This window comes from Plectropomus leopardus, chromosome 1 (genome assembly GCF_008729295.1).
Source record: "Plectropomus leopardus isolate mb chromosome 1, YSFRI_Pleo_2.0, whole genome shotgun sequence".
Classification (NCBI taxonomy): Eukaryota; Metazoa; Chordata; class Actinopteri; order Perciformes; family Serranidae; genus Plectropomus; species Plectropomus leopardus.
In genome coordinates, this window is record NC_056463.1 from 1,661,568 (window position 1) to 1,689,213 (window position 27,646).

The 27,646-nt window shown below is 41.1% G+C and overlaps 1 protein-coding gene across 1 annotated transcript; it reads right to left on the minus strand.

Annotated features, from left to right (window-relative positions):
- LOC121943646 (mucin-2-like) lies at positions 1 to 27,646 on the minus strand. The gene is given in 41 exon segments (XM_042487225.1): positions 1 to 185; positions 457 to 640; positions 1,437 to 1,684; positions 2,283 to 2,348; positions 3,502 to 3,792; positions 5,848 to 6,143; positions 7,263 to 7,321; positions 7,323 to 7,398; positions 7,724 to 7,906; positions 8,092 to 8,700; positions 8,798 to 8,856; positions 9,189 to 9,288; positions 9,690 to 9,755; positions 9,859 to 11,058; positions 11,210 to 11,269; positions 11,633 to 11,783; positions 12,047 to 12,175; positions 13,278 to 13,434; positions 13,541 to 13,780; positions 13,883 to 14,062; positions 14,189 to 14,299; positions 15,563 to 15,701; positions 15,845 to 15,996; positions 16,672 to 16,775; positions 17,690 to 17,742; positions 18,042 to 18,297; positions 18,656 to 18,782; positions 18,872 to 18,966; positions 19,050 to 19,214; positions 19,574 to 19,711; positions 20,760 to 20,829; positions 21,643 to 21,753; positions 21,895 to 22,033; positions 22,634 to 22,751; positions 22,861 to 22,986; positions 23,956 to 24,184; positions 24,317 to 24,423; positions 24,515 to 24,605; positions 24,708 to 24,822; positions 26,861 to 27,122; positions 27,574 to 27,646. Coding segments are annotated over 41 exon segments (7,320 nt in total).

Genomic DNA, 27,646 nt, shown 5'->3' on the forward strand with positions numbered 1-27,646 from the left:
CTACCTGCTCTTGATGACCTGACAGATGGTTGCATCGCAGGGAGTAGGCGTCGGTGATGGTGCTGGTGTGGGTTTAGGGTGGCCACACTCACCATCGTGCCACCCTTGTGCCATACCAGGACACGAAGGATCAATTTTGCCAGTGGGCAACATGCAGTCATCCGTCCGATTGTTGTCACATGTGCCTAGAAAGACAGTCATCATTAGTGAGACAATGTCGCAACTCGAGTCAGTCCAGTGTTGTTTTCCTGCTCAATCATTCTGTAGAGTTATGCAAAAGACATTTTAATGTGAGCTGGGTTTTTTTTCAAGAATGAATTATACTGATTGCAGAATATATCAAATAAGTAGGTTCTATCTATGTAAATATTAGGTACACACAATAATAAACTTTTAAAGATAGGCATGTTATATATTAACTGATGTCTAAATTCCAACTTCTGCTGCAGGACTCACCACATTGTCCCCAGGTGTTGCCGGCAAATTGGCTATAGGGCAGGTAGATACTGAATATGAGCCCTGAGAAGGTGATCTTGGCTTTGATTTTAGGGATTACTAGCAATGTATCAATGCCCGTGGTGGTTATACGGAAGTCAGCAGTCTGGTATGCAGGGTTTACACGCTTGTCATTCACAGATATCTAGAACAAAAAGGATTTAAATGTCAGGAATAATTGCTAAAAGTATTAAAACTGTGTCGTTAAAAAACACAGTCATCAGATTTAACAATAGAAAATAAATAAACAAAACATGAAACATGAATAAAATATTTCTTAACACTCCATAAGTTATTAGACGTATCTACATTATTTAGTTTTTGAGATATGCTCATTTTTATGAACAGAGTGTAAAGGTGTTGTAATGGATTCATTATTTATTCTTCTGGTGCGTTTTGTCTGCAACAAAAATAATGAATGTTCCTGCTATTATGTTGTATTATGTTGTATGTTGTTTTTTTATGGATATACAGGATTGTGCAAACAACGATCTCCTGCAGCCATTACGGTGAAATTCCAGTGTAAACTTTGTAAAATACTACATTTGCACAGCACGTAAGGTAAGGTATAGAAAGTCATGACATGATAACAGGAAGACAAATGTCTTACCTTGCTGGGGGAAAAAAGAATGAATGCTCTTGCAATTATGGTTCTGATTTTAAATCTATTTTAACAGAATCGTGCAGACAACAACCTGATTTTAAAGGATTAAGTTTATATCTTGAATGACATTCCAAACTTAAAAAGTATTTCATTAAATTTCATTAATTTGTATAAAAAGAGCTGAGGTTTGTCCTGCTGTGTATATTATTTTAAGTTTTTCTTAAATTTCATTATATCAAGATGACCTAACAATTTCTCCACCTCTGGTCGGGTCCACCAGGTTGGAAACCAGAGTTTAAATTAAAATCGGAGACAGTGAATAGTGCCTTTTAATTACCTCATTAATGAAATTGCCATCAATATCCTTCTGCGTGATAAAGATCATGTAGTTTTGGTAGAAGACAGTGATGGACTGAGGACAGGATAGGCTATCAGCTGCACCGCAGTAGTAGTCAGTGATCAAAACGCTGAAGTTGTATCTGGGCGAAATCTCTTTCATCAGCCAGTAGGAACAGTTGCGTTTAAAGTTATAGTAGGTCCCATCAAAGGTGACATAATGGGGGTCTCCCCAGCCGTAGCAGATACCTAAAGAGACACATATTGCCGTTTTAAAATTGCATTTCAAGTCTTATGATATAATCATAATATTCCATGTTAAAATAAAATTAAAAAAACATTCCTGTGGAGAAAATGCTTTAACATCTTCAACCTCAGGATTCTGCAACAAAGGAAGTGGTTCACTCTTACATTGGCATTCATAGTGGAAGCAGCATCCATCCGCGTCCAGCACTTTCATTGCGGGGAAGTTATTTGCACACACTACAGGCTTTGGAGTTGGACACTGGTTCGGGCCACGGATCACGGTACCATCAACACATTTTGCTGTTATACAATTTTTCTCCTGCCAACTTTCACCATCCTATGAGGGCAATCATGGATTGGAATTGAAGAAAAACAAGAAAATGTGGTTATTTTCATAAATTACCAATTAGTTATGCAAAATCCATAGTAAGTTTTGATGATAGCCTTTCAGGATTGAGTGGTGCGACTTAACAATTGCGAATAAAAAAAAAACAAAGTTAAAAATTTACAGAATGGCAAAAAAGAGGTACCTCTCGTGGAGGAACGACATCAATACAGTATTTCCTTTGAGGACACGGGTGGTGTTTGGGAACAACAATACATTGCTCATTGCAATACCCGCTGTAACAGTGGCCGTCGTCGTCTGTCACATTGTAGACGAAAGAGCCTGAAAAAAAGGCACGGTAAGATTGTTGTTAAAAAGTATTCTGTCATATATCACATAGATGTATGCAGTGCATAATGTATATCAGACTAGGGCACTTCCAATTGTTATTTTTACCACATCAATCACTAACAGAAGAGTAGCAGCTGAGCAGTCTCTCTACAAGGACACAAAAGCTTCAGCAACTGAGCTTGTAAATGACCAACAGTGTGGAAAAATTAGTAAGATAAGAAGTAAGAAGTAAGATATTGAAGTTGAGCATGATTTATTATGACAAAGTAAACCAGCACAAATGTTTTGCACCGAATTGAATTCTGCATTACAGCTCAATAACGTGAGAAATGTAGCACAGAGGGGCAAAGACAATTAACAGAATGAACAGAAAGAGAAAGAGAGAGCACTATGAAATAAGACTTTACCCATTTCAAATGGTAAAAAAGTAATGGTCATTGCAACCAATCCACCCATGCCCCCCACCCCCGAGCCCAAGCTTTTGAAGATTCTCTGTTGATTACTACCAAAGCAATAAAGCCAACAAAAAAAAGGGGGTATTCAGGTTAATCTTGGTCTTAATTCATCTGGAACTTACCAGGCTGGAAGATTGTACCATTATGAATGCAATGGCACTGTCCTCCAGTTAATGGTTGAGAGGTTCCTCCTGTCACAACTGGTTCCTCAGTTGTGGTAAAAGTTGTCATGATTGTAGAAGTAGTTGTAGGTGGCTGAGTGGTAGTTGTTGTTTCAGTGGTCGTAGTTGGTGTGGTGGTCGTAGTAGTTGTGGTTGGCGGAGTGGTTGTTTCAGTTGTGGTAGTAGGGGTGGTGGTTGTGGTAGTTGAAGGTGTTGTAGTTGGAACTGTAGTGTAAGGAGCTGGTGTTGGACAACTACAGCATCTAAATTTAACTTCATAATCAAAACACTCTTGATTGAGCCCTTGTTGTTTGTTCATGCATGTGAGACCAACGTCTTTTTTGCAGGTCACTTTTTGTCCCACATCTGATAAGGGGAGACCTGGATAAAGAACAGCTCTACACTGTATTTCTTCAGGAGCAGAGCACACGTGATGACCAGCAGAGATTATATTCTTGATGGATTCATCATCTCCACCATCAGGGCCTGATGTGGGCTTGCCAAGATTGATCCATTGTGTCCACTCACATTTCATATCATGTCCCCCAGGGCAAGATGGAGTTGCTGGGGGCTGAGTTGTAGTTGTAGTTGTAGTTTCAGTTGTGGTTGGCGGAGTTGTTGTGGTAGTTGTAGTTGGGTGGCAGTCGTAGTAGTAGTCGTTGTGGTAGTTGGTGTGGTGGTCGTAGTAGTTGGGTTGGAGGAGTTGTAGTCGTTTCAGTTGTGGTAGTTGGTGTTGTAGTAGTTTGGTTGGCGGAGTTGTTGTTTCAGTTGTGGTAGTAGGGGTGGTGGTTGTGGTAGTTGAAGGTGTTGTAGTTGGAGCTGTAGTGTAAGGAGCTGGTGTTGGACAACTACAGCATCTCAATTTAACTTCATAATCAAAAAACACTCTTGATTGAGCCCTTGTTTGTTGGTTCATGCATGTGGACCAACGTCTTTTTTGCAGGTCACTTTTTGTCCCACATCTGATAAGGGGAGACCTGGATAAAGGCTCTACACTGTATTTCTTCAGGAGCAGAGCACACGTGATGTAGATTATAGTCTTGATGGATTCATCATCTCCACCATCAGGGCCTGATGTGGGCTTGCCAAGATTGATCCATTGTGTCCACTCACATTTCATATCATGTCCCCCAGGGCAAGATGGAGTTGCTGGGGGCTGAGTTGTAGTTGTAGTTTTTCAGTTGTGGGTTGGCGGGAGTTTGTTGTAGTCGTTGTGGTAGTTGGTGTGTTGTAGTAGTTGTGGTAGTTGATGGTAGTCGTTGAAGGGGTAGTTGGTGTTGTAGTTGTAGTAGTGTGGTTGGTGGAGTTGTTGTTTCAGTTGTGGTAGTCGGAGTGGTGGTGGTTGTGGTAGTTGAAGGTGTTGTAGTTGTAACCGTAGTGTAAGGAGCTGGTGTTGGACAACTACAGCATCTAAATTTAACTTCATAATCAAAACACTCTTGATTGAGCCCTTGTTGTTTGTTCATGCATGTGAGACCAACGTCTTTTTTGCAGGTCACTTTTTGTCCCACATCTGATAAGGGGAGACCTGGATAAAGAAACAGCTCTACACTGTATTTCTTCAGGAGCAGAGCACACGTGATGACCAGCAGAGATTATATTCTTGATGGATTCATCATCTCCACCATCAGGGCCTGATGTGGGCTTGCCAAGATTGATCCATTGTGTCCACTCACATTTCATATCATGTCCCCCAGGGCAAGATGGAGTTGCTGGGGCTGAGTTGTAGTTGTAGTTGTAGTTTCAGTTGTGGTTGGCGGAGTTGTTGTGGTAGTTGTAGTTGGTGTCGTAGTAGTAGTCGTTGTGGTAGTTGGTGTGGTGGTCGTAGTAGTTGTGGTTGGAGGAGTTGTAGTCGTTTCAGTTGTGGTGGTTGGTGTTGTGTTGTAGTAGTTGTGGTTGGCGGAGTTGTTGTTTCAGTTGTGGTAGGGGGGTGGTGGTTGTGGTAGTTGAAGGTGTTGTAGTTGTAACTGTAGTGTAAGGAGCTGGTGTTGGACAACTACAGCATCTCAATTTAACTTCATAATCAAAACACTCTTGATTGAGCCCTTGTTGTTTGTTCATGCATGTGAGACCAACGTCTTTTTTGCAGGTCACTTTTTGTCCCACATCTGATAAGGGGAGACCTGGATAAAGAAACAGCTCTACACTGTATTTCTTCAGGAGCAGAGCACACGTGATGACCAGCAGAGATTATATTCTTGATGGATTCATCATCTCCACCATCAGGGCCTGATGTGGGCTTGCCAAGATTGATCCATTGTGTCCACTCACATTTCATATCATGTCCCCCAGGGCAAGATGGAGTTGCTGGGGCCTGAGTTGTAGTTGTAGTTGTAGTTTCAGTTTGTGGTTGGCGGAGTTTGTTGTCGTTTGTGGTAGTTGGTGTCGTAGTAGTAGTCGTTGTGGTAGTTGGTGTGGTGGTCGTAGTAGTTGTGGTTGGAGGAGTTGTAGTCGTTTCAGTTGTGGTAGTTGGTGTTGTAGTTGTAGTAGTTGTGGTTGGCGGAGTTGTTGTTTCAGTTGTGGTAGTCGGGGGGGTGGTGGTTGTGGTAGTTGAAGGTGTTGTAGTTGGAACTGTAGTGTAAGGAGCTGGTGTTGGACAACTACAGCATCTCAATTTAACTTCATAATCAAAACACTCTTGATTGAGCCCTTGTTGTTTGTTCATGCATGTGAGACCAACGTCTTTTTTGCAGGTCACTTTTTGTCCCACATCTGATAAGGGGAGACCTGGATAAAGAACAGCTCTACACTGTATTTCTTCAGGAGCAGAGCACACGTGATGACCAGCAGAGATTATATTCTTGATGGATTCATCATCTCCACCATTAGGGCCTGATGTGGGCTTGCCAAGATTGATCCATTGTGTCCACTCACATTTCATATCATGTCCCCCAGGGCAAGATGGAGTTGCTGGGGCCTGAGTTGTAGTTGTAGTTGTAGTTTCAGTTGTGGTTGGCGGAGTTGTTGTAGTGGTTGTGGTAGTTGGTGTCGTAGTAGTAGTCGTTGTGGTAGTTGGTGTGGTGGTCGTAGTAGTTGTGGTTGGAGGAGTTGTAGTCGTTTCAGTTGTGGTAGTTGGTGTTGTAGTTGTAGTAGTTGTGGTTGGCGGAGTTGTTGTTTCAGTTGTGGTAGTAGGGGTGGTGGTTGTGGTAGTTGAAGGTGTTGTAGTTGGAACTGTAGTGTAAGGAGCTGGTGTTGGACAACTACAGCATCTCAATTAACTTCATAATCAAAACACTCTTGATTGAGCCCTTGTTGTTTGTTCATGCATGTGAGACCAACGTCTTTTTTGCAGGTCACTTTTTGTCCCACATCTGATAAGGGGAGACCTGGATAAAGAACAGCTCTACACTGTATGTTCTTCAGGAGCAGAGCACACGTGATGACCAGCAGAGATTATATTCTTGATGGATTTTCATCATCTCCACCATTAGGGCCTAATGTGGGCTTGCCAAGATTGATCCATTGTGTCCACTCACATTTCATATCATGTCCCCCAGGGCAAAGTGCAGTTGTGGATGGCAAAGTTTGTGGTTGTTTCGGTTGTGGTGGAAGGTGTGAGTCGTGTAGTTGTGGTTGGAGGAGTTGTAGTTGTTTCAGTTGTGGTTAGTATTTTAGTGGTTGTTTGTGTTGGTTTGTAGTTGGTTGTGGTTGGGTTGGTGTTGTAGTTGTTTCAGTTGTGGTAGTCGGGGTGGTGGTTGTGGTAGAATGAAGTGTTGTGTTGTTGAACTGTAGTGTAAGGAGCTGGTGTTGGACAACTACAGCATCTAAATTTTAACTTCATAATCAAAACACTGTTTTTGAAGCCCTTGGTTTTTGTTGATGCATTTGAGACCAACGTCTTTTTTGCAGGTCACATCTTGTCCCAAATCTGATAAGGGGAGACCTGGATAAAGAACAGCTCTACACTGTATTTCTTCAGGAGCAGAGCACACGTGATGACCAGCAGAGATTATATTCTTGATGGATTCATAATTCCACCATTAGGGTGATGTGGGCTTGACAAGATTGTTGTGTCCACTCACATTTCATATCATGTCCCCCAGGGCAAGATGGAGTTGCTGGGGGGGGGTAGTTGTTGTATTGTAGTTGTAGTTTCAGTTGTGGTTGGCGGAGTTGTTGTAGGGGAGTCGTTGTGGTAGTGGTGTCGTAGTTGTGGTAGTTGGTGTCGTTGTAGTAGTTTGGTAGTTGGTGTTGTAGTCGTTGTTGTAGTTTGTCGTAGTTGTGGTAGTTGGTGTTGTAGTTGAAGTCGTTGTGGTAGTTGGTGTGGTGGTCGTAGTAGTTGTGGTGGAGGAGTTGTAGTCGTTTCAGTTGTGGTAGTTGGTGTTGTAGTTGTAGTAGTTGTGGTTGGTGGTTGTTGTTGTTTCAGTTGTGGTAGTCGGGGTGGTGGTTGTGGTAGTTGAAGGTGTTGTAGTTGTAACTGTAGTGTAAGGGAGCTGGTGTTGGACAACTACAGCATCTCAATTTAACTTCATAATCAAAACACTCTTGATTGAGCCCTTGTTGTTTGTTCATGCATGTGAGACCAACGTCTTTTTTTGGGTCACTTTTTGTCCCACATCTGATAAGGGGAGACCTGGATAAAGAACAGCTCTACACTGTATTTCTTCAGGAGCAGAGCACACGTGATGACCAGCAGAGATTATATTCTTGATGGATTCATCATCTCCACCATCAGGGACCTAATGTGGGCTTGCCAAGATTGATCCATTGTGTCCACTCACATTTCATATCATGTCCCCCAGGGCAAGATGGAGTTGCTGGGGGCTGAGTTGTAGTTGTAGTTGTAGTTGTAGTTTCAGTTGTGGTTGGCGGAGTTGTTGTAGTTGTTGTGGTAGTTGGTGTTGTAGTTGAAGTAGTTGTCGTAGTTGAAGTAGTTGTGGTAGTTGGTGTCGTAGTTGAAGTAGTTGTGGTAGTTGGTGTGGTGGTCGTAGTACTGTGGTGGTTGGCGGAGTGGTTGTTTCAGTTGTGGTAGTAGGGGTGGTGGTTGTGGTAGTTGAAGGTGTTGTAGTTGGAACTGTAGTGTAAGGGCTGGTGTTGGACAACTACAGCATCTAAATTTAACTTCATAATCAAAACACTGTTTTTGAAGCCCTTGGTTTTTGTTGATGCATTTGAGACCAACGTCTTTTTTGCAGGTCACATCTTGTCCCAATCTGATAAGGGGAGACCTGGATAAAGAACAGCTCTACACTGTATTTCTTCAGGAGCAGAGCACACGTGATGACCACCAGCAGAGAGATTATATTCTTGATGGATTCATCATCATCTCCACCATCAGGGCCTGATGTGGGCTTGCCAAGATTGATCCATTGTGTCCACTCACATTTCATATCATGTCCCCCAGGGCAAGATGGAGTTGCTGGGGGCTGAGTTGTAGTTGTAGTTGTAGTTTCAGTTGTGGTGTTGGCGGAGTTGTTGTAGTCGTTGTGGTAGTTGGTGTCGTGGTGTGGTAGTTGGTGTCGTTGTAGTGTTGTGGTAGTAGTAGTCGTTGTGTAGTTGGTGGTAGTTGTGGTAGTTGGTGTTGTAGTAGTGAAGTCGTTGTGGTAGTTGGGTGGTGGTGTAGTAGTTGTGGTTGGAGGTGTTGTAGTCGTTTCAGTTGTGTAGTGGTGTGTAGTTGTGGTAGTTGTGGTTGGTGTTGTTGTTTCAGTTGTGGTAGGGGGGGTGGTGGTTGTGGTAGTTGAAGGTGTTGTAGTTGGAACTGTAGTGTAAGGAGCTGGTGTTGGACAACTACAGCATCTCAATTTACTTCATAATCAAAACACTCTTGATTGAGCCCTTGTTGTTTGTTCATGCATGTGAGACCAACGTCTTTTTTGCAGGTCACTTTTTGTCCCACATCTGATAAGGGGAGACCTGGATAAAGAACAGCTCTACACTGTATTTCTTCAGGAGCAGAGCACACGTGATGACCAGCAGAGATTATATTCTTGATGGATTCATCATCTCCACCATCAGGGCCTAATGTGGGCTTGCCAAGATTGATCCATTGTGTCCACTCACATTTCATATCATGTCCCCCAGGGCAAGATGGAGTTGCTGGGGGCTGAGTTGTAGTTGTAGTTGTAGTTTCAGTTGTGGTTGGCGGAGTTGTTGTAGTGTTGTGGTAGTTGGTGTCGTAGTTGAAGTGTTGGTGTTAGTGGTAGTTTGGTGGGTAGTTGTGTGGGTAGTTGGTCGTAGTAGTTGTGGTTGGAGGAGTTGTGTGGTGGTCGTAGTACTTGTGTGTTGGTAGGAGTGTGGGTGGTGTTGTCAGTTGTAGTAGTTGTGGTAGGGGTGGTGGTTGTGGTAGTTGAAGGTGTTGTAGTTGGAACTGTAGTGTAAGGAGCTGGTGTTGGACAACTACAGCATCTAAATTTAACTTCATAATCAAAACACTCTTTTTTGAAGCCCTTGGTTTTTTGTTGATGCATGTGAGACCAACGTCTTTTTTGCAGGTCACATTTTTGTCCCACATCTGATAAGGGGAGACCTGGATAAAGAACAGCTCTACACTGTATTTCTTCAGGAGCAGAGCACACGTGATGACCAGCAGAGATTATATTCTTGATGGATTCATCATCATCTCCACCATCAGGGCCTGATGTGGGCTTGCCAAGATTGATCCATTGTGTCCACTCACATTTCATATCATGTCCCCCAGGGCAAAGTGCAGTTTGTGGATGGCAAAGTTGTGGTTGTTTCGGTTGTGGTGGAAGGTGTGATGGTCGTAGTAGTTGTGGGTTGGAGGAGTTGTAGTTGTTTCAGTTGTGGTAGTTGGTGTGGTGGTTGTAGTAGTTGTGGTTTGGAGGAGTTGGTGTGGTGGTTGTAGTTGTGGTTTCAGTTGTTGTAGTAGTTGGTGTGGTGGGGTAGTTGTGGTTGGAGGAGTTGGTTGTTTCAGTTGTGGTTGTTGGTGTGGTGGTTAGTAGTTGTGGTTGGAGGAGTTGTAGTTGTTTGGTTGTGGTACTTGGTGTGTTGGTCGTATTAGTTGTGGTTGGAGGAGTTGTAGTTGTTTCAGTTGTGGTAGTTGGTGTGGTGGTCGTAGTAGTTGTGGTTGGAGGAGTTGTAGTTGTTTCAGTTGTGGTACTTGGTGTGGTGGTCGTATTAGTTGTGGTTGGAGGAGTTGTAGTTGTTTCAGTTGTGGTACTTGGTGTGGTGGTCGTATTAGTTGTGGTTGGAGGAGTTGTAGTTGTTTCAGTTGTGGTACTTGGTGTGGTGGTCGTATTAGTTGTGGTTGGAGGTGTTGTAGTTGTTTCAGTTGTAGTAGTTGGTGTGGTGGTCGTAGTAGTTGTTGTTGGAGGAGTTGTAGTTGTTTCAGTTGTGGTAGTTGGTGTGGTAGTTGTGGTAGTTGAGGTTGGTGGAATTGTAGTTGTTTCAGTTGTGGTAGAGGGTGTGGTGGTTGTAGTAGTGGGTGTTGTAGTTGGTATGGTTGTTGAAGTATTAGGTATTGGTGTTGTGCTGCACTGCACCTTCTTACAGCACTTTACCTTTATTTCGTAATTTGAACAAATGGGAGGATACTGTTCGCTGTTTTTACAGAGCAAACCTATTTGGGCATTACATGTTACTTTCTGTCCCAATTCATGAATGTTAAGTCCCGGATAATGCACAGCTTGACACTTTACTTCCACAGGATTCTCACAGATTTGATATCCTTTCTGGATGATGTGTTTGATGGTTTCATTGTCACCACCTTTAGCACCATACTCAGGTTTGTCAGAGCTTATCCATTTTGACCAGTCGCACAGTGTTTCCTGGCAGAGTGGTTCAGTAACATGTTTGGTTGTTGTAGGGGTCTTCGGGGGTTCTGTGGTTGAACTTGGAGGTATCGTAGAAGTTATAGGCTTTTTGCATTTATCATAGTCACAACACATAACTCTGATTTGATAGTTCAAGCACAGGGCCAGTGGTCCTGATTGGTCTTCATTTTTGCATCTCAGCCCCTCTTCCCGTCTACATTGCACTACTTGTCCTATGCTGTTGATGGTGACATTCGGGTATTTCTCAGCTCTGCATTCAATCTGAACTGGCTGTTCACATATGTTGTACCCTGCGTTTCTGATCTTTTCATATGTTTCACTGTCTCCTCCTTTACTTCCCAGTGTTGGGAAGCTGGTATCATACCATTGCGACCATTCACAAGGATTACATGTGACTGGGACTGTGGTTGGTTCTGTGGACGCACATGACATAGGTGTTGGTAAATCTCATATTATACAGCTGAATATGTCTTCAGTTTCCAAAATTAACACCTTGTGCATACCTGGTGTGGTCGATGTAAAAACAAAGGTGGTTGGAGGGCTGGTAGTTGATGGTGTGGTTACTGGGCATGGATATGAGTTCTTGTCAATGGTACCATTTTTCCCACACACTGCTATGATGCAGTTACCATGTCCATCTGTTGTGTTATAGATGGTACTGCCAGTGGGATATTTGTTTCCATGATACGTGCAAGTACAGGCTATAATGAAAGGAAGATGTACAGTTAACGTATTAACCTAGCACGAGTATGTAATTTTACAACCCACAATCTCTCCAAATCTTTGCATACCTTCGGCATCATAGTGGCATTGGATGGTCATTGAACTGCAAGTGCTTTAAGAAAGAAAACATGGAATATATTGTCAATTACAAAAAGTTGCGGTATATAACTTTGATTGTCATATGAGATATTTGCAAGACCTACCATGACCGACAATTTTCAGTGGTTGGCACGTTATCATCATTTTTATAGTGTCTTCCCTCTTTGTCGTAGCAGCCACATTGTTCTTTCACAACGCATGTCATTGTGTCCTCATCAAAGTATGACTTTGAAGGTGGACATTTTGGATAGCAACCTAAATGAAAAACAAACAGCTGTTCATACAGTGCTAGAAATGGATTCTTTAATACTTGACATTATTGCTGAACCATGGATACCACTTGTTGAAAGTTTTTTTGTGTTTTTTTTCTCCTGGCACTGTGGTTGAATGTATAGCGTTAAGCAAATTTTTGAATATGACTATAAAAATTTAAACATAAAAGACAATGTGTTCAACTTTCAGTCTTGATTTTAATATGACTGGAGGTTAGGTCAAATTATTAAAGCCTTGCTCTGCACCTTCTAGAGGAGGCATCTGTGAGGAGCAGCTGCCAGATGGGTTCCTGCATGTTTTCATGCAGGGTGATCCACATGGCTTGTAGTGCCATTCACATTCACCAGGGGGGTTGTAGTAATCACAGAAGAGAGCTGGAAGGATAACAAAACGTACAGCGTTTAGCATCGGCACATCACAGACTGGACTATTCAGAGAGCATACTGATGATTTTAGACATATGCTTATATTTCTAGCCTTATTTTTAACCTTGTACAAGTTACCTTGACATAAAACCAGAGTATTGTAATATTCCATGATAGCTATTTCAGTTTAATTTTTATTCGAAATTAGCTAAAATATTTTTGAGTGGTAACGGTGCAAAGCTTTAGTTTACTGCAATGCACACCATCCAGATTTGGGTGCAAAAACCCATGCAGAAACAAAGTGCCCCCTGCCCACCCTCCATTGGTTAGCTAGACTTGGCAGCTCGGTACTGCACACTGGCCAAGTAGGATGGTGGCAAGCAGTCACTCATTCAGTGATTATCTCTTGCAATGCCCTTTGCTTTTCATTCTTCCCTCTCGTGACACTGTTACTTGTCCATAGACATTCTCAAGGACGCTGATTTGGTTTCAGTTTTACAGGAAAATCAACTGATAAAGCAGCTAGAGGGACCATCACAAGTATCCAGCTAAACCATCAAAAATAAAAAATTATGCAAGCATACCTTAAGCTGGTCAAACAAGCTGGTTAACCAGCTTAACCATCTTAAACTGGTCAAGTGGGGGTTGGCTGTGGTACTTTGGACAACAGTGCTCTAATGTTAGTGTGGATTGGATTTAGGAAAGCACCTTAAATTTTCGCATGTTAATGCTGCTAGCCAGCTGTGAATCAGCAAAGCCAACGGAAAGATAAAATAAAAGGTAAGGTATTTACATTAGAAAATATTAAAATGTCACCACCTCTAAACAAATAGCACTTTGAAATTTTGCACTAAAACTCACTGAGTCAACAGAATGCCCCAGGAATTAGACTTAAAACACAGAAATTTATCTCTTATGTCAGATGGTGCTAGGCTAATTCATAGCTATTTCTATTTAATGCCTGTCAGTGCAGTAACATCTAAAAAAAATGGGTACTTTTGCTTACTACCTTATGCAACCCTGACAGACTAGTCTCTCCTTTGGTAAAACAAGAAATGAAAATGTAAATAAAAATTAGCCCGGAGCAAAATGTCACATCTTGGTTACTTACGACAGATCTTTGGAGTTCTCCATCGTACACAGATGCTAGCTTGATTACAGGCCTCAGCATAAGCAGCCACAGCAGTGCAGAAACACTCGCAGTCTCCGCCCGTGTCACAAGCACAGGAGTCAAACACACATGCATCATAGTATGGAGTAGGATCCACCTAGAGGTCAGTAGGATAATACACTAATGAGTTAAACAGGGGATGAAAGAGCCAAAGGAAAGTCCGTGAATAGTTTAACACGTCTTCCACTTAAACAACAACTTACAATGGAGTGGCAGGCGGAGAAGACACTGCTCTGTATGAGGCTACACTGCTTCTGGGACCATGCCTGTCTGTATGGGTTGGTGGTGCAGGGGTTGCTGATGCTCTTAGCGTCGGGGCAACTCGGTAAATCCTTCCAGCTGTTTCCAAACACCAGCGGGTTGACCACCACAGCATGGCACCTTGTGCTGAAGTCGTTATTTGCATTGTCATCATAGTTGCCGCACAGCCCACACACACGGCCCTGAAAAAGTAGAGCTCCTTAAATCATTCAAGCGAACTTAAACTTTGGCTTTTGCTGTCCGAATAAATTTGTTTCTTTCCATGTCACATGTTGCAGGGTCACCTTATATTTCGGGCTGAGCTTGATGAACAAGCTGGTCTTCCTGTCCCACATGAGAATGAGTCCATTGTTGGCTTCGACCACCAGGAAGATTCCCATAGTGCTGTAACGGAAGGGAGCTGTTTCTTCTTCTCCTTTTGAAATCACCTGGTAGCTTCCGTCTGTTAGAATCAGCTCTGCACTCTAAAAAAAAAACGACAGAAATGGATATTTGGTCAATTTTATCTATATTTATATTGCCATTGTCATACATGTCGTCTTTTCAGAAAACTTGGACAATGACACTGGAGCCATGTGCCATTTTTTTACCCCCAGAAAGATCTTGATGGTTTTGGAGCAGGTTGTTCCTGTGGTTCCACATGGGACGTTCTCAGTGATCACTCTGAAGGTCCCATTACTCTCAGCACTGCCACAGTAGTCCTGTGGAAGATACACAACACACAAGAAAATCATCAGTTTTAGCTTCACTCTTAATGAAGTGGTAATCTCTGGGGCAGTAAAATGAGCCCAATGCAGAAGTGCCATAAAATGCAGTTCCTCTAATGTCCACTTGAGGCTGGCTCCAGGAGCGAGTCAATCCTCACAGACCCCCAAGTTAAAATGCCCAATTTTTCAGCAGAAATAAACAGTGTGAAACAAAAAAAAAATGGTTGTGGTCTCTATAGGTAATTTTCACATTCATTACAACTGTATGGGGGGGAGACATTTTTATGTAAATTTGGTGATAGAGAAAATGCTAAACTAAGGCTTTAGAACAGGATTCTACAAACCAAGTGTTTGTGCGTCCAGTGTGTTTATGCAGTCTATGCTCTTGACTTGCTGTTTCTCAACTTTCTCATTTGTCAGAAACATTGGATAAGCAGGAAATAAATGTTCATATATAATCATCATAATAATCGCAATCATAACAACAATAATAATCATGTATTTCTGATATTCATTCTTCATTCTTGCGTATGAGCTCTGGGAGGTATGGGGCATACAACTGAAACAAAGAGACTTAGGTTATATGGCTGGAGTTGTGTCAGAGTTTGTAAACAGATGGTTTATATAGTTTTGCTATTGTTTAATGTGGTTCTTGTTTTATTTTAAACAATTCATAAGAAATGTTAACCTTTTTTAAATTCTCTGCAAGAAAAATAGAGTTTTACTCATAAATTCATGGTAACACTTGTTAAGTAATAAATATACAGTTGGTCATTTTGCAGGTAAAGGATTATCTTACAAGCACTATGCTATCAATGTTTTCCAACAGGAATTATGTGGTTTCACTCTGACTGTCATAGTTGTTGTCAGTGTGTTTCTTTTCATTGCATTGAATTAGTATGTAACTATTGTGATGGGTGTACCACAAGGGTCTATTTTAGGGCCTTTATCTTTCTACATTGTGTTCAGTTATATGCAGATGATACTGTTATGTACACATCCGATTCTGATATAAGTAAAGTCAAAGTTAACAATAATTTTGAGGGCAGAACAGTCCCTCAGATTTCGTGCAGCATACATAAAACCACTCTTAGGGCAAGTTAATGCTAGTTTTGCTTTTTTTGATATCTTCACATTCTTGGGCAACACAAATCCTGTTGAATCTGTCCTTATTGATGTCATGCACACTCATTGCTCATAATACTTGTCTGAAAATGCAAATCAGCTCCATCACTCTGTTTCTGTGTACATTCATACCTGAGCGAGGATGTATTCACAGGTGCCATCAAAGATGAAGCGCTTCTGATCAAAAGTCATGTAGTGTCCAGCACCATAAACAGAGCAGGTTCTGTCACACTGGTTGGTGGTGCACTGCCACTTCCTGTCTTTACAAGTGCTGTAAGTGGATACAGATGAGATGGCATCAGGCTCATAGTAACGTGTTCTCTTGTACACGTCAGTCACAGATGGAGGTGTAACTAAAAGAATGCTATTTTTTTTTAACCATACAGCATTTCACAGCAATTATGCTTCACCCACCAGGTGTTGCAGTCCACCTTGGTAGTCTCTCCAGGCTGGAAGGAGATGCCATTGTGGACGCAGGCACAGGTGTCTGGCTTGATGCAGCCACCTTTACCATCAGACACCATCTCAGGTGGACACACACAGCCAGAGATGCACTCTGTGGACACCTGGAGAAGAGACCCAAATCCACAGTTATATGTGGATATCAGCAAAGAAAATCTTGAACCCTTATGAAGACCATAGGGTCGAAACAAGTTGGGGTTTTAATCCCTTGAAACCTGAGAAAAATGGTTAGATTATTAAAAAAAATAATAACATGGGAAAAAGGTAATATGGAACAAAAGGCCAAATGACTCATTAGTTAGTCAATAATAGTAATAGTTAGTAATTAGATTAGTAAAAGTATAAGAAAATTACCTGAAAATTGGTTTGACAACAAAAAAGTAAATTATTTGGAAAAGGTGCTTTAATCTAGTTCTGTATCATTATTTTCTAAATATGTTATTATGATAATTAGTAATAAATTCAGTTTTGCCCTAGCTTAAAAAAAACATAAAAACTTAATAAAAAGTAAATACATCTAAATCTACTAATTTTGTGCAACTTTTTGGACTGTTCATATCAAGTTGCGTAATGCCTTTTTCTCTGTGTTTTTGATAAAAATCGCACCAATTTATTCTTAAATACTATGAAAGGTGTCTAAAAATAGCACAAGAAAAGTGATATCGCTTGTGATATCTTTAACTTTACCTCAGGGCTCAGATTATTCATATACTTGATATAAGCTAATGATCAGTATTTGCAGGTAAATGTTCCTTTATGTTGAGGGAGAGGTGACTCACACAGGTCATGTCTAATGTGTCGCAGCTCTTCTCACACTCAGTTCCTGTTGCAGCCGGGCCGTGAGCAGAGCAGTTGAAGAACACCATGGGAGGAGTGCAGGATGCTGAGAAAAGAAATCCGAAATTACCTCAGTGTAGGTCTAAAAATAATTTTTGTTACTAATTTGACATCACAGCTGTTGTCCTGATTTGATGCAACATTTAAGACAGTGCATTTCATACCTTAAAGGGATAATTGTATATTTTGATGTGGGGCTGTGTGAGGCTCTTATCCAAAGTCAGTGTAAAACATCGAGTAGATTTCAGTCGGCTTGCCACCAGTTTGGAGAAGCGGCAGACGTGCAGACATGGAAACTAAGTAATGTATTGTTTTTGGGGCAGCAACAAAATTCCTTCTGACAGAACAAAACGAAATAGCTTTTGGAGACTAACACTTGGCCACACTGCCTGTATGAGCGGCACGTGACGGCTACCTCGCTGAATTGCTGCGTTTGCACGTTTGCTGTGTTGACACCATGGACTCTATGTAAAGGTGGACAAAGCATCCCTGCTCACGCCCACTATGCTGAAGTGAAGCTAAAATGGATACAGCCGCTGACATCTTGTGCAGGTGATGTCATTCGGAGTCGAAGTCTGTGTGGTTGCATTAACCTCAGTGGGGTTGTTCCTGCCAAAACACCCACTCAACCAATCACGAGCCGCCCCATTTAACATGAGCGCACACATAAGCTGTCACAGCTATCAATCATGGTGGAAAATCTTGTTTTGTTGAATTGAATTAGTCATTAAAAGTAATCTTATCATGAAAACAAACACTTGAACAAACAATCCTGATTAAAAAAAGTTCACTCAGACTCCTCCTTTGCAGAGCAAATCTGTTATGGCACCTCAAGGCATCCAGACCTCTCATACTGCATGCCTAAGCTGCCGAACAGGACAGGTTAAAAAAAAAAAAAAAAAGTTCACTTTGGGGGAGCTGTCACATGGTTGTCACATGGTTCTGTTTAATGTAACTTACATGGCTGTGTAATAACCTCTCCAATGCAGTTGAGCTTGCCCTCCTTGCAGGTGCTAGTGGAAAAAAAAACACATTAATATCATACATATTTTAATGTTTAAACATTTGTGATACATACAAACAAGCCAAAGAACTAATAGTCATTAAATAGTTGTTCTTGTGAAGCTCTCTAATCCAGTGGTAAACAAAACTGTGTCAACTGCTGTCACTCTCTTGAACATAGATAGGCATCACAACAAGTCAGTATTTATTATCATGAGTTTAGAGACACATAAACTGTTAACAGTCATTTTAACCTAACAAATTCCACATACATCCCATGCAATAACACAATAAAAAGTCATTTTCGTACCACATGATCCCATCCTTGTTGACAACCTGTCCAGAAGGCACCATGGAGCCTTTGTCATAACAGGGACAAGCCTTAGCGGGGACACACTTCCCAGAGTCGTCCAGATAAGTTTCTTTTGCACAGATGCAGCCGTCGATGGACGGGAAGGAGAAGTGACAGCTGAGGTGATCGGAGCTGATGCAGCGGCAGGTTTGACCGCTGGACGTGATGTTGTCGGAGTAGACCATGCTGCTGGGGCAGGAGCTGGCATATTTACCTGATCAGGACAAATCAAATATTTTATATCCAAACATTCCTTATATGGAGCTGTATTCAATGTATAAGTCCACTCCCGTTGCCAACAATCAACTATGCAAAATATATTTTTGCATCAACATTACAAAACTAATCATCAAATCATTAGTGGCACAAGAATAATGGATCTTAAAATGTGACCAGTCATCTGAAGTCTGTTGCTGCCCTCTGATGGAGTGCAACATCTCTGCACAAGACACTCCTACTTTGAAAGTGAGATAAATTGGAATGGGAGATGCATTTCTACAATTTGGACAAATAAATGCTGTCAAGTCTTTCAAGTGATGTGCAAAACACTCCTCTGTTCAACATCTACTCACCACAGATGGTCTTCCTCCAGCCGCTCATCTGGATTCCTGCAGCTGCACAGGCGTGGACGTATGAGGAGACGGCAGCACACATGCAGTCCTCACTTTTCTCACAGTTACAGCTGTCGTACATGCAGTTCTGCCCGGAGACACAATAAAAAGACACAGTGCAGTATGAAGTCATATCAGGTATAATCCACAGAAATACATAAAACCTCTGAGACTGACCTCTTTGTAGGGGTCGGGGTTGATCTCTGAGTGACAGGAGGCGAACACGCCCTGAGGGTCGCTCAGCATGGAGCACCAGTGTTTGGCGTATTTCTCTGTCGTTGACAAACGAGCACCAACATCAGTCATCGTGAAGAACTAACAGTGAAAACAGAGAAACTGAATGAATCAGACGTACCATTATCCAGACTGAGGCTGCAGGGGTTCTCAAAGTTGCTCTTCACATCGGGGCAGCCGGCATGAGTCTTCCAGCTGTTGACAAAACCAGCTGCTGTGGCGTCAGGAACACCGCTGAGCTTCAGGAAGTCGTCGGCTTGGTTAAGGTTGAAGTTTCCACACAGACCTGCAGGCAGACGCCATCATGGTGAGTGTTGCCATTACCACCCATACATGTTTCTAGGATTTTAGGACAATTCTCGGATTTTAGGATGTTTCTAGGATTTCAGGACATTTCTAGGATTTTGGGATATTGGAGGCTAGGACCTCCTTCAGAAGTTGTTTTGGGGGGTTTTTGTGCCTTTTCCAGGGTCTGCCTACCACAGCTTTAACAAGTGTGTTTGTTCACAAAAATAAACAAAAAAAACATTTTCCCTCTTTTATTCACAAAATCACTATTTGCAAAAACCAATGTGAACACAATTTTAGATCTGTGATATCCTTTCAGTCTGAGAGCACCGATACAGATCATTTTGGTGTACATACCACAGGTCTTGGTCTGGTATTCATTGGTCACTGTGACGTAGAGCTGCATGACAGGAACCAGCTGCACCTCCAACAGAATACCAACAGACGTCTGCACCAGCAGGTAGAACGAGGACGCTCTGAAGGCGGAGATCCCAGCTGAGAGAGATTGAAAGAGATTTAGGATGGGAGACTGTTAAAAGAGTGGGATGGAGGAAACACAGTAAAATACTATTTGATTCTAAAATCTTTCATCTACTGCAAGCTGTCATCCTATCTAGGACAGAGAAATGTAATTATGCTGGATCTGAAGTAAAGACGTTTGAAACAGCTGTTTGATATTTGCTAGTATCAGCTCCTGTAACATATTCTCATGCTGTTTAAATTCTTTAATTTTTATTGATAGTTTTGTGTAATTTTGGTTTTTGCATCCTTGCAGTTCTTTTACATTTGACACTCATTGTCACTGTTGTTAACCCTTTGAAACCTGGAGCGATATCACTTTTGTTGTGCTGCTTTTAGATGCCTTTAACAAGTATTTAACCATTTGCACGCTGAGCAAGGTAATATGATTTCTTTCAAACACATGGCAAAAAAAGGCAATGAGAAACTTGATAAGAAATGTTTCACAAACTGAAAGAAATTTGTAGATTTAAAACATTGTTTTTATAAAAGCTAGGAAAAATGGTTAGGGAAAGTATTTGTTTTTTTTCCTTTTCTTTTCTTTTACATTGTTTGTTTCTTTGTTTGTATGGGGGTTTTTTGCTATTTTTTTAGATAATTTCCTTGTCATTTTTAAAATTGCTTGCTGATTCTTAGGTGATTTCCTCTGTCATTGCTCATTGCCTTTTTCCCATGTTTTTGAAAGAAATCAAGACTATTTCTCAGGCTTCAAAGGGTTAACTCTTCTGTTGATCTGTGAGAGCGCAACCTCACGTGGACACAAGATGTCGCCACCTGCTTCTTTTCATCCGCCAGCAATCGTCAGAAGAGTTTAACACATAATACACACACTAACACAATGTCCCCTCACGTGCCTGCTGACCAGAACGCATTGCTCGTGCATCTACGAGGACACTGACTCTCACTTGTTCTTGAGGGTCATTGTTATGCTGTATTTCACATAATAAAGTATCTGAGAATCTGACCACATCGTGTGTGTTTTCCTTTATGTCAGAGGTGAGTACTGAGCAGCAGAGCTTCTTACCAGCAGAGAAAGGTAACTGAGCGAAGATGCCGTTCACAAACACCTTGCCGTTGGGATGGATGGTGACCACCTTAATATGAAAGGAGAGTGGATGTTATTGTAGAGGTCTGAGCGTGTATTCTGTGATAGAAAGCAGCAAATCCTGCTTGTATTGCATCGTTATGCAAATATATATATATATATGCATATTTTGATTAAGAACAAAAAATAAAAGTGGGCATTATATTCAGTGTGATTGGACTCAAACTAGTTCTAACACTGCAAGATTACTTTAACTCAGCCCAGTTGCCAGAAGAAAATGTACACATTGTACGTTTCTACAATCCACAGTCATTTTTGGCGACCCCTTGGGGCGTCTCCACTGGCATTTGTGGCACAGAGCTTGACTGTTTAAAGTGGCACATTGCAGCTTTTCCAAGCTGCGTTTAAGCCACAGAGCCTTGGTGATTTTCATTTCATTTCAATGATGTTCTGGATTGCAGAAAGTTTTTTTTTTTGGTGATTGGGTTTGGTAATTGGGCTGCAATGTGAGAAAAACATAATCAGCAATCAGCTTGATTGAGCTTGCAATAGCTTGATTCTGTTCTTAATGGTATTATATAATGACCTGAAATAGTTTGAAGACAAGCAAAACCAAAATATTGCAGTTCAGTAATGCAAATAATGTTGAATGGTTTAAGAAAGAATATGTTCTCATAAAACACATTATTTTGTAATATTAGGCCTAAATGATTCTATTATCTTCAAAGATTATCCTCTGAAAATATTTAAGCATAAAAGTAATATCAGCATAATATCATAAACAGTATTTTGCACGTGTGTGTCTGTGTCTGGATGTGTGTGTGTGTGTGTGTGTGTGTGTGTGTGTGTGTGTTATACTCACATTTGCCCCTCCAGACAGACCCAGGGTAACAGTTTTAAGGCAGGTTTCACTGTCAGTCAGTCCACACTGCACCATTTCTCCCTGGACCACAAACTGGGATCCACTGCAGTCCTAAACATTTCAACACAAAACCATTTAACTACAGCTCAACTGAAATCACATGCCTGCAGATCGCAGAGTGTATATTGTATAGATCACCAGAAGAAGAAGTGAAAGTGTATGTATTGGCCAGTTTCTCATAAAAACAGTTACCTTAGCCAGGACGTAGGAGCAGTCCCCATGAAAAGTGTAGAATTTTCCATCGAAAGTATTGATGTGAGCTCCTCCCTCCACAGAGCAGGTTCCCACACAGTTCTCCTCTGTACACTTCCACTGGCCGCTCTCACACACACTGTCAGCACACACATTTTAATTTAAATGGCCAGATCATCAAAACAACTTAGGCGGAACATATTCTGAATCCTACTTTACCCCCGAACTGGACGCACATCGACAACACGGTTATTGACTTCTCAAAGGAATATTTCAACCACAAAACGACTTATTTTATATTAAACACTCACAGCAGGTTAACTTAATTTTGTGGAAAAAATGTTTTTCTTGCATGCCTCCATTGTGAATGGAGAATCACAAAAAGGTGAACTCTCTAAACATTTTCTAACAAGACAAAATTGTGGTTGCAGAGTGTTCTGAATTTTACCTGTGTTGGAATCAGAGGTATATATGACAGTCTCATCTGCATATAACTGAACAAAACAATTAGACCACATCACAAAGATCATTAATATAAAAAAAAGAAAAAAGTAAAGGCCCTCAAATAGATCCTTGTGGTACAGCCCTCTCAATAGTTACTCAGATTGACTGCAATTTAAAGAAACACACTGTTTGTAACTATGGTGGTCAGAATCAAACCAGAATGATGCCTGCTGAGGAACCTTTATAAGAAAACACTCCACCTGCAAAATTACCTTTTATATAGTTAATACCATACCATTTTTTGCAGTTACTGGAGTAGGACTCCCCTGGTCCATAGATCTTGCTGTTGTAGCTGCAGGAGCATTTGTTCAGTGGGACACAACCCTTTCCACTCAAATCATCCAGCACCGTGCCTGAAAGTGATCAAGTATTACTGCACTGAAACACGTGTGTGTGTGTGTGTGTGTGTGTGTGTGTGTGTGTGTGCATGTGCGTGTGCGTGTTTGTGTCACTGTGCTGTACCTGCAGGGCAATTGCATCCGTCGACACAGTGGTTGTCACAGGTGTGGCTGGCCTCTGGGTTGGAGCAGGTATCAGCACAGGGATTCCCACACTCGTTGTACTCCATTTGATGAGGACACGACTTCCCTGTGAATGCAATCCATTTGTTTTTTTTAGCACTTGACTTACGTAACCCTATGATTCTGAACATTTGTTCACACAAACTTCACCTCTGTAGTCCGGTTCGAGCCCAAAGTTCAAAAGCATCCTCTCCTACACTCTCGAGAAAAGGTGGGGCTTATCTCACGCTACGAGTGGCATCATGTTTTATGAATCCGCTTACTCACCATGACTAAGTGTTTGGTTAATAAGGGATGGCTCTGTATAAGTAAATGTGAAATAAAATAAGTGATGATATACAGTGTAAAAGTGCAAGAAACAAAAAGCTTACTCACTCTGACCTAAGTGTTTGGTTAACAAGGGATGCGTCTGTATAAGTACATGTGAAATAAATTAAATAATAATGAAAAAAAAGGTACAGTATTTTTCCAGTGGCCCAGAATAGAGTCTTAAGGCTACAACAAACATGCCCATTAGTTTGTGCCCCATGAGTGCAGGTGTGGAAAGGCCTGAAGTTGATCAATTTAATAACGGCTAAGTCAAGGTTTATGATCCTTTTAATCAGTTTTGGCAACATTCATGCTATGTCCTTTATCTATTGATTAAAAACTTAACAGAATACCTAACCTGCAAAATGACCAGTTGTATATCAATTACTCACCATGTGTTACCTTGAATCTTTGGAGAAAAATGTTTTGGGTTTTTTTTGCAAGTCTCGCAAGTGAATGGAGAACCCAAAAATGGCAAAAAAAAAAAATCTGTATGAGTTAAAATCATTGGGGACAACGCGTTACTCTTAGTCAAAGGTTGATAAATTAGTTGCAGTTTTGTTTTCTTATTTGGCCTCCTTTTGGATTTCTTTAATCCTAGCATGAAATTTTGTTCTGTGTGTTTTGAGTCAGTGAATCTCTTGAGCTTGAGAAAGTTTTCATTTCGACCGAATGGCAGACGGCCCCCTATCCGTGTATTATTCAGTTGTCCGCTGAGTTTACTCACAGCAGAGCTCCTTGGTTCTCCAGTTGCCGGGTTTGCCACCAGCATGGCTGCACTGTCTGGAGAACTCCGACACAGTGTTGCACAGACAGAACGAGTCAATGTTTTCTATGCCGTTACTGCCACAGTGACAGAGGTCTGAAATACAGGCAGCAGTGAAGGAGGCAACGTCCAGAACACCGTGACAGCTGTTAAATGCCGGCCCGGTAAGGATCTGCTCGCACAGAGGTTTCTACAAGGCAGGCAGACAGATAGGAATGGAAGCAGAGAAGAAAAAGACAGAAGAGAAACATGTTTCGTTTTTTTGTGTATTGCATCAAATATTTTTTTATATATTTCTGTTTCCATGTAACTGAAGCCTCACCATGTTGTTGCAGCTCTCTTTTGATACCGCTTGGTAGTCAGAGCAGCTTTCAGTCGGACCATCCATCTTCCAGAAGTTAGCAAAGTCCAGGGGGGTTATTTTCACACCTGTTTGGATCATATATTTAAAAACAACAGCTCAGTTCTGTGGTCATACAAACACTGACTGACTGATTCATTACAGTGGGTCAAAGTGTACCATGGCTGTAGAACTCGTTGTAGAGCTGGACCCCGTTAAAGTCCCCACAAAGACCGCAGGTTTGGTTCTTGTACTTCATGTCCAGTTCCACCTATGACGGCAAAACCATCGCCTTGAGCAGGAGCTACGAGTTATGACTCAATTTTACACAATTATGGTCGTAACACGCTTTTCTATGCAGCCACAATCCTACCAGAAAAGAATCCTCCTGATTCCAGACGGCAACAAGTCCCAGCTTGGCTTTGATTTTGATGTAGGTGGGAGTTTTCTCGATGAGTATTCCTGCTTGACTGAATGGTAGGATGGCCCTGCAGAAAGAAAAAGCAGTCACATTATTTTATTTTTGATTCTAGAGCCAAAGAGAGGTTGTGAATAAAATGTCAAGCTGTCACATTTAGGAAGGTATGAATGCAAAGGGTGGCAGTAGGTGAAGAAACAGACAAAAATGAACGAGCAAATGTTTTTTGAATCACTCTTTTTCTGTGTCCATTAGGGTTAGTCTGTCGAACATCCAAGTACTCATTAATCTTAACATGTCTTTACATAGTGCAGCAAAGACACTGAATGAACAAACGGGGACCGATGAAATAGGACCGATGAAATTGGACTTGAATAAAGATCTATGCAAAAGCTGCATTCTTATGCTCCTCAGATTATCACTCTTCTGACTTTGGTGTTTGTGAGCTTTTATTTGTAACGTGGAAAGAACATGGATATCATAAAGAAGCTATGTTGAATTTTATTGCTCAGGGTGTTTAATCAACACATTGATAACAATGAGCAAGGGAAATGCATCAGTTTAAGCACAAAAGTGTATAGTGATGAGCAGACAAATTCTTCTAGTATCGGTTCCTTCAAATTGGTAAATTTTAAATCTACTGAACCTTTCAAGTTTTAATCGTTTTTGCAAAATGTGGTTTCAGTTTCTCAGTGACACTGTGTTACTGTATACGCACGTTTGACAGCCAGTGCTAAGTGCTGCCCCAAAAACATCTTTTCAATGCATTACCAGGCACCATGTATGAGTTTACAACAATCAAGATAAAATATTCATTTTAATGCATTGATTTAGCATCCCACTTGTATGTAGGTTGTCTAAGTAAGTTCAATACAAGAATTTACAGAACTGTCACTGGCCAATAATCTATCGTTCTTTGAGGCACAGCAGACGTCCCGATAACCTCTGCGGCCTTGAACTGCATTCATGTGGTGTTATGTAATAATGAGGTCCCAATCTTATTTCATGGCTCATCTGGTCTTTTTCCTTTGCTCTTCATTATAAATGCATTGTTTAAACACTCTGAGCAATAAATGCAGCAAATCTTCTGTTGAAATGACCATCCAAGTAGCACATGAATACAAAATTGGCCTTGGCTGGTGAATGTCTCAACTATTATTTAACTGGTCCTAACTAATTCATTCAGTGCAGTTGCTCGACTAGGTCAAGACACATTAATAAGCACTTGGACAGACTGACTTGGTACATATCAGACACTAAAAATAGTAATTCAGAAAGATTTGTTGGTTAATTTTAACCCAAAATAATCTGGAAGTCATTCTTCAGACTATTTTGTCACTACATAAATGAAGCACAACTAGTAAACTCAATTACAAACATTCATAATTTATTTCTGATGTGTTATAAATAAAAATCGACATATCCATTAGTGAATTTTATCTGATTGCAAATCTAATTAATGATATCGACAACTAAATTTTCACTGTGCGAAATGTTCATCAACATTTTTTCTGATGTGTCAGTGACATTATTAATATGTCAACTTGGAATTGTAATTTGTTAGAATGTAATCTCAGATATCTAGAATTGCGTTTTAGATATATATTTTTAAAAAACAATTGTAACTAGTGAAAATTTTAATCCTACTAGCCGCAATTATATTTGAGATATCTACATTTTTTTTATAACTAGTCTGAATTTAATTTTAGATATCAAAAAAGGTATTTTCATAAGTCAAATATGTCATATATTATATCTTCAATGACAAACATGCATATTCAAAATGAGTATGCCAGTTTGAAAGTCAACCAGTGGCTTTCTGGTACTTTAATTACATGACGTCCACATATCCAAAATGGTTTGTAAATATGTCTGATATTTCTGAAATGCAATAGTTGACATCTGAAATGGAAAATTACATTTAAAATATTCACAATCCTTTTTCAACAGGGGGGTATTGAGGTGTAGATATCTGCAACTGTTATTCTCACTAGTGAAAAATGAATTACTGATATGTATAAGAAACATCCTGTTGGTGTTTTATAGTTAGGTATGAGATATTATGCAGGCAGACTGGAAATGTCTTATGGTTTAAAGAGTCAACTCACGGTTTTCCATCGACAACCACTGAGCCCTCAGACAACTCCACCACCGTACCCTCCAGCTTCATGATGATGTTTTTGATGGTGCGATGGCCTCCAGCCTCCTCATTTCTTATCTGAATGTTGAAGTCCTTGTAGCTGCTCCTGCACGAGGAGGTCAGGACGTAGTTGCAGGTGGAGCGCAGCTGGAAGACATCTCCATCGAAGGTCTTGTAGTGGAAGTTGCCCCAAGTGCTGCAAACCTGGCCGTTGTGGATGGGACTCACTCCTACATGGATGGATCAACAACATGATTTTACCTTCAGGAAGGAATTCTCAAACATCGTCTGCATAAGGAGACATTTTATTACCAAAAAACTTGAGTTCACCTGTTATTTTTTCAGGAATCTGGGACATGGAGAAAGTGTTCACAGCAGACTTTGCCTCTGTTGAAAGAAGTAAGAAATATTAATCAAATAATCAACAACATCAAACTAGATGAAAACACAATAAGGCTGCAGCACATGGGTAAACACTTGAACTGTTAAAAGCCCTTTTTGTTGTATTTGTCACGCTGCCTAATGGAGTGAAATGTTTGTACCGCTGTGCCAAGCAGCTCCGATGGCCGACAGGGTCAGCCATAGCAGCCACTTGTTAGCCATCGCCATTTGCTTCTCCAAAGAACTCTGAGGAAGATATGGGGGTGTGCCAGGCCTTTATAGCGGGGGGCGAGGTCTTACTGTAGCAGGTGAGGGCGTGGCAGTCCCACAGCTTGACACAGTGATTCATGGCTGCTGCTGGTGGTTGTACCAT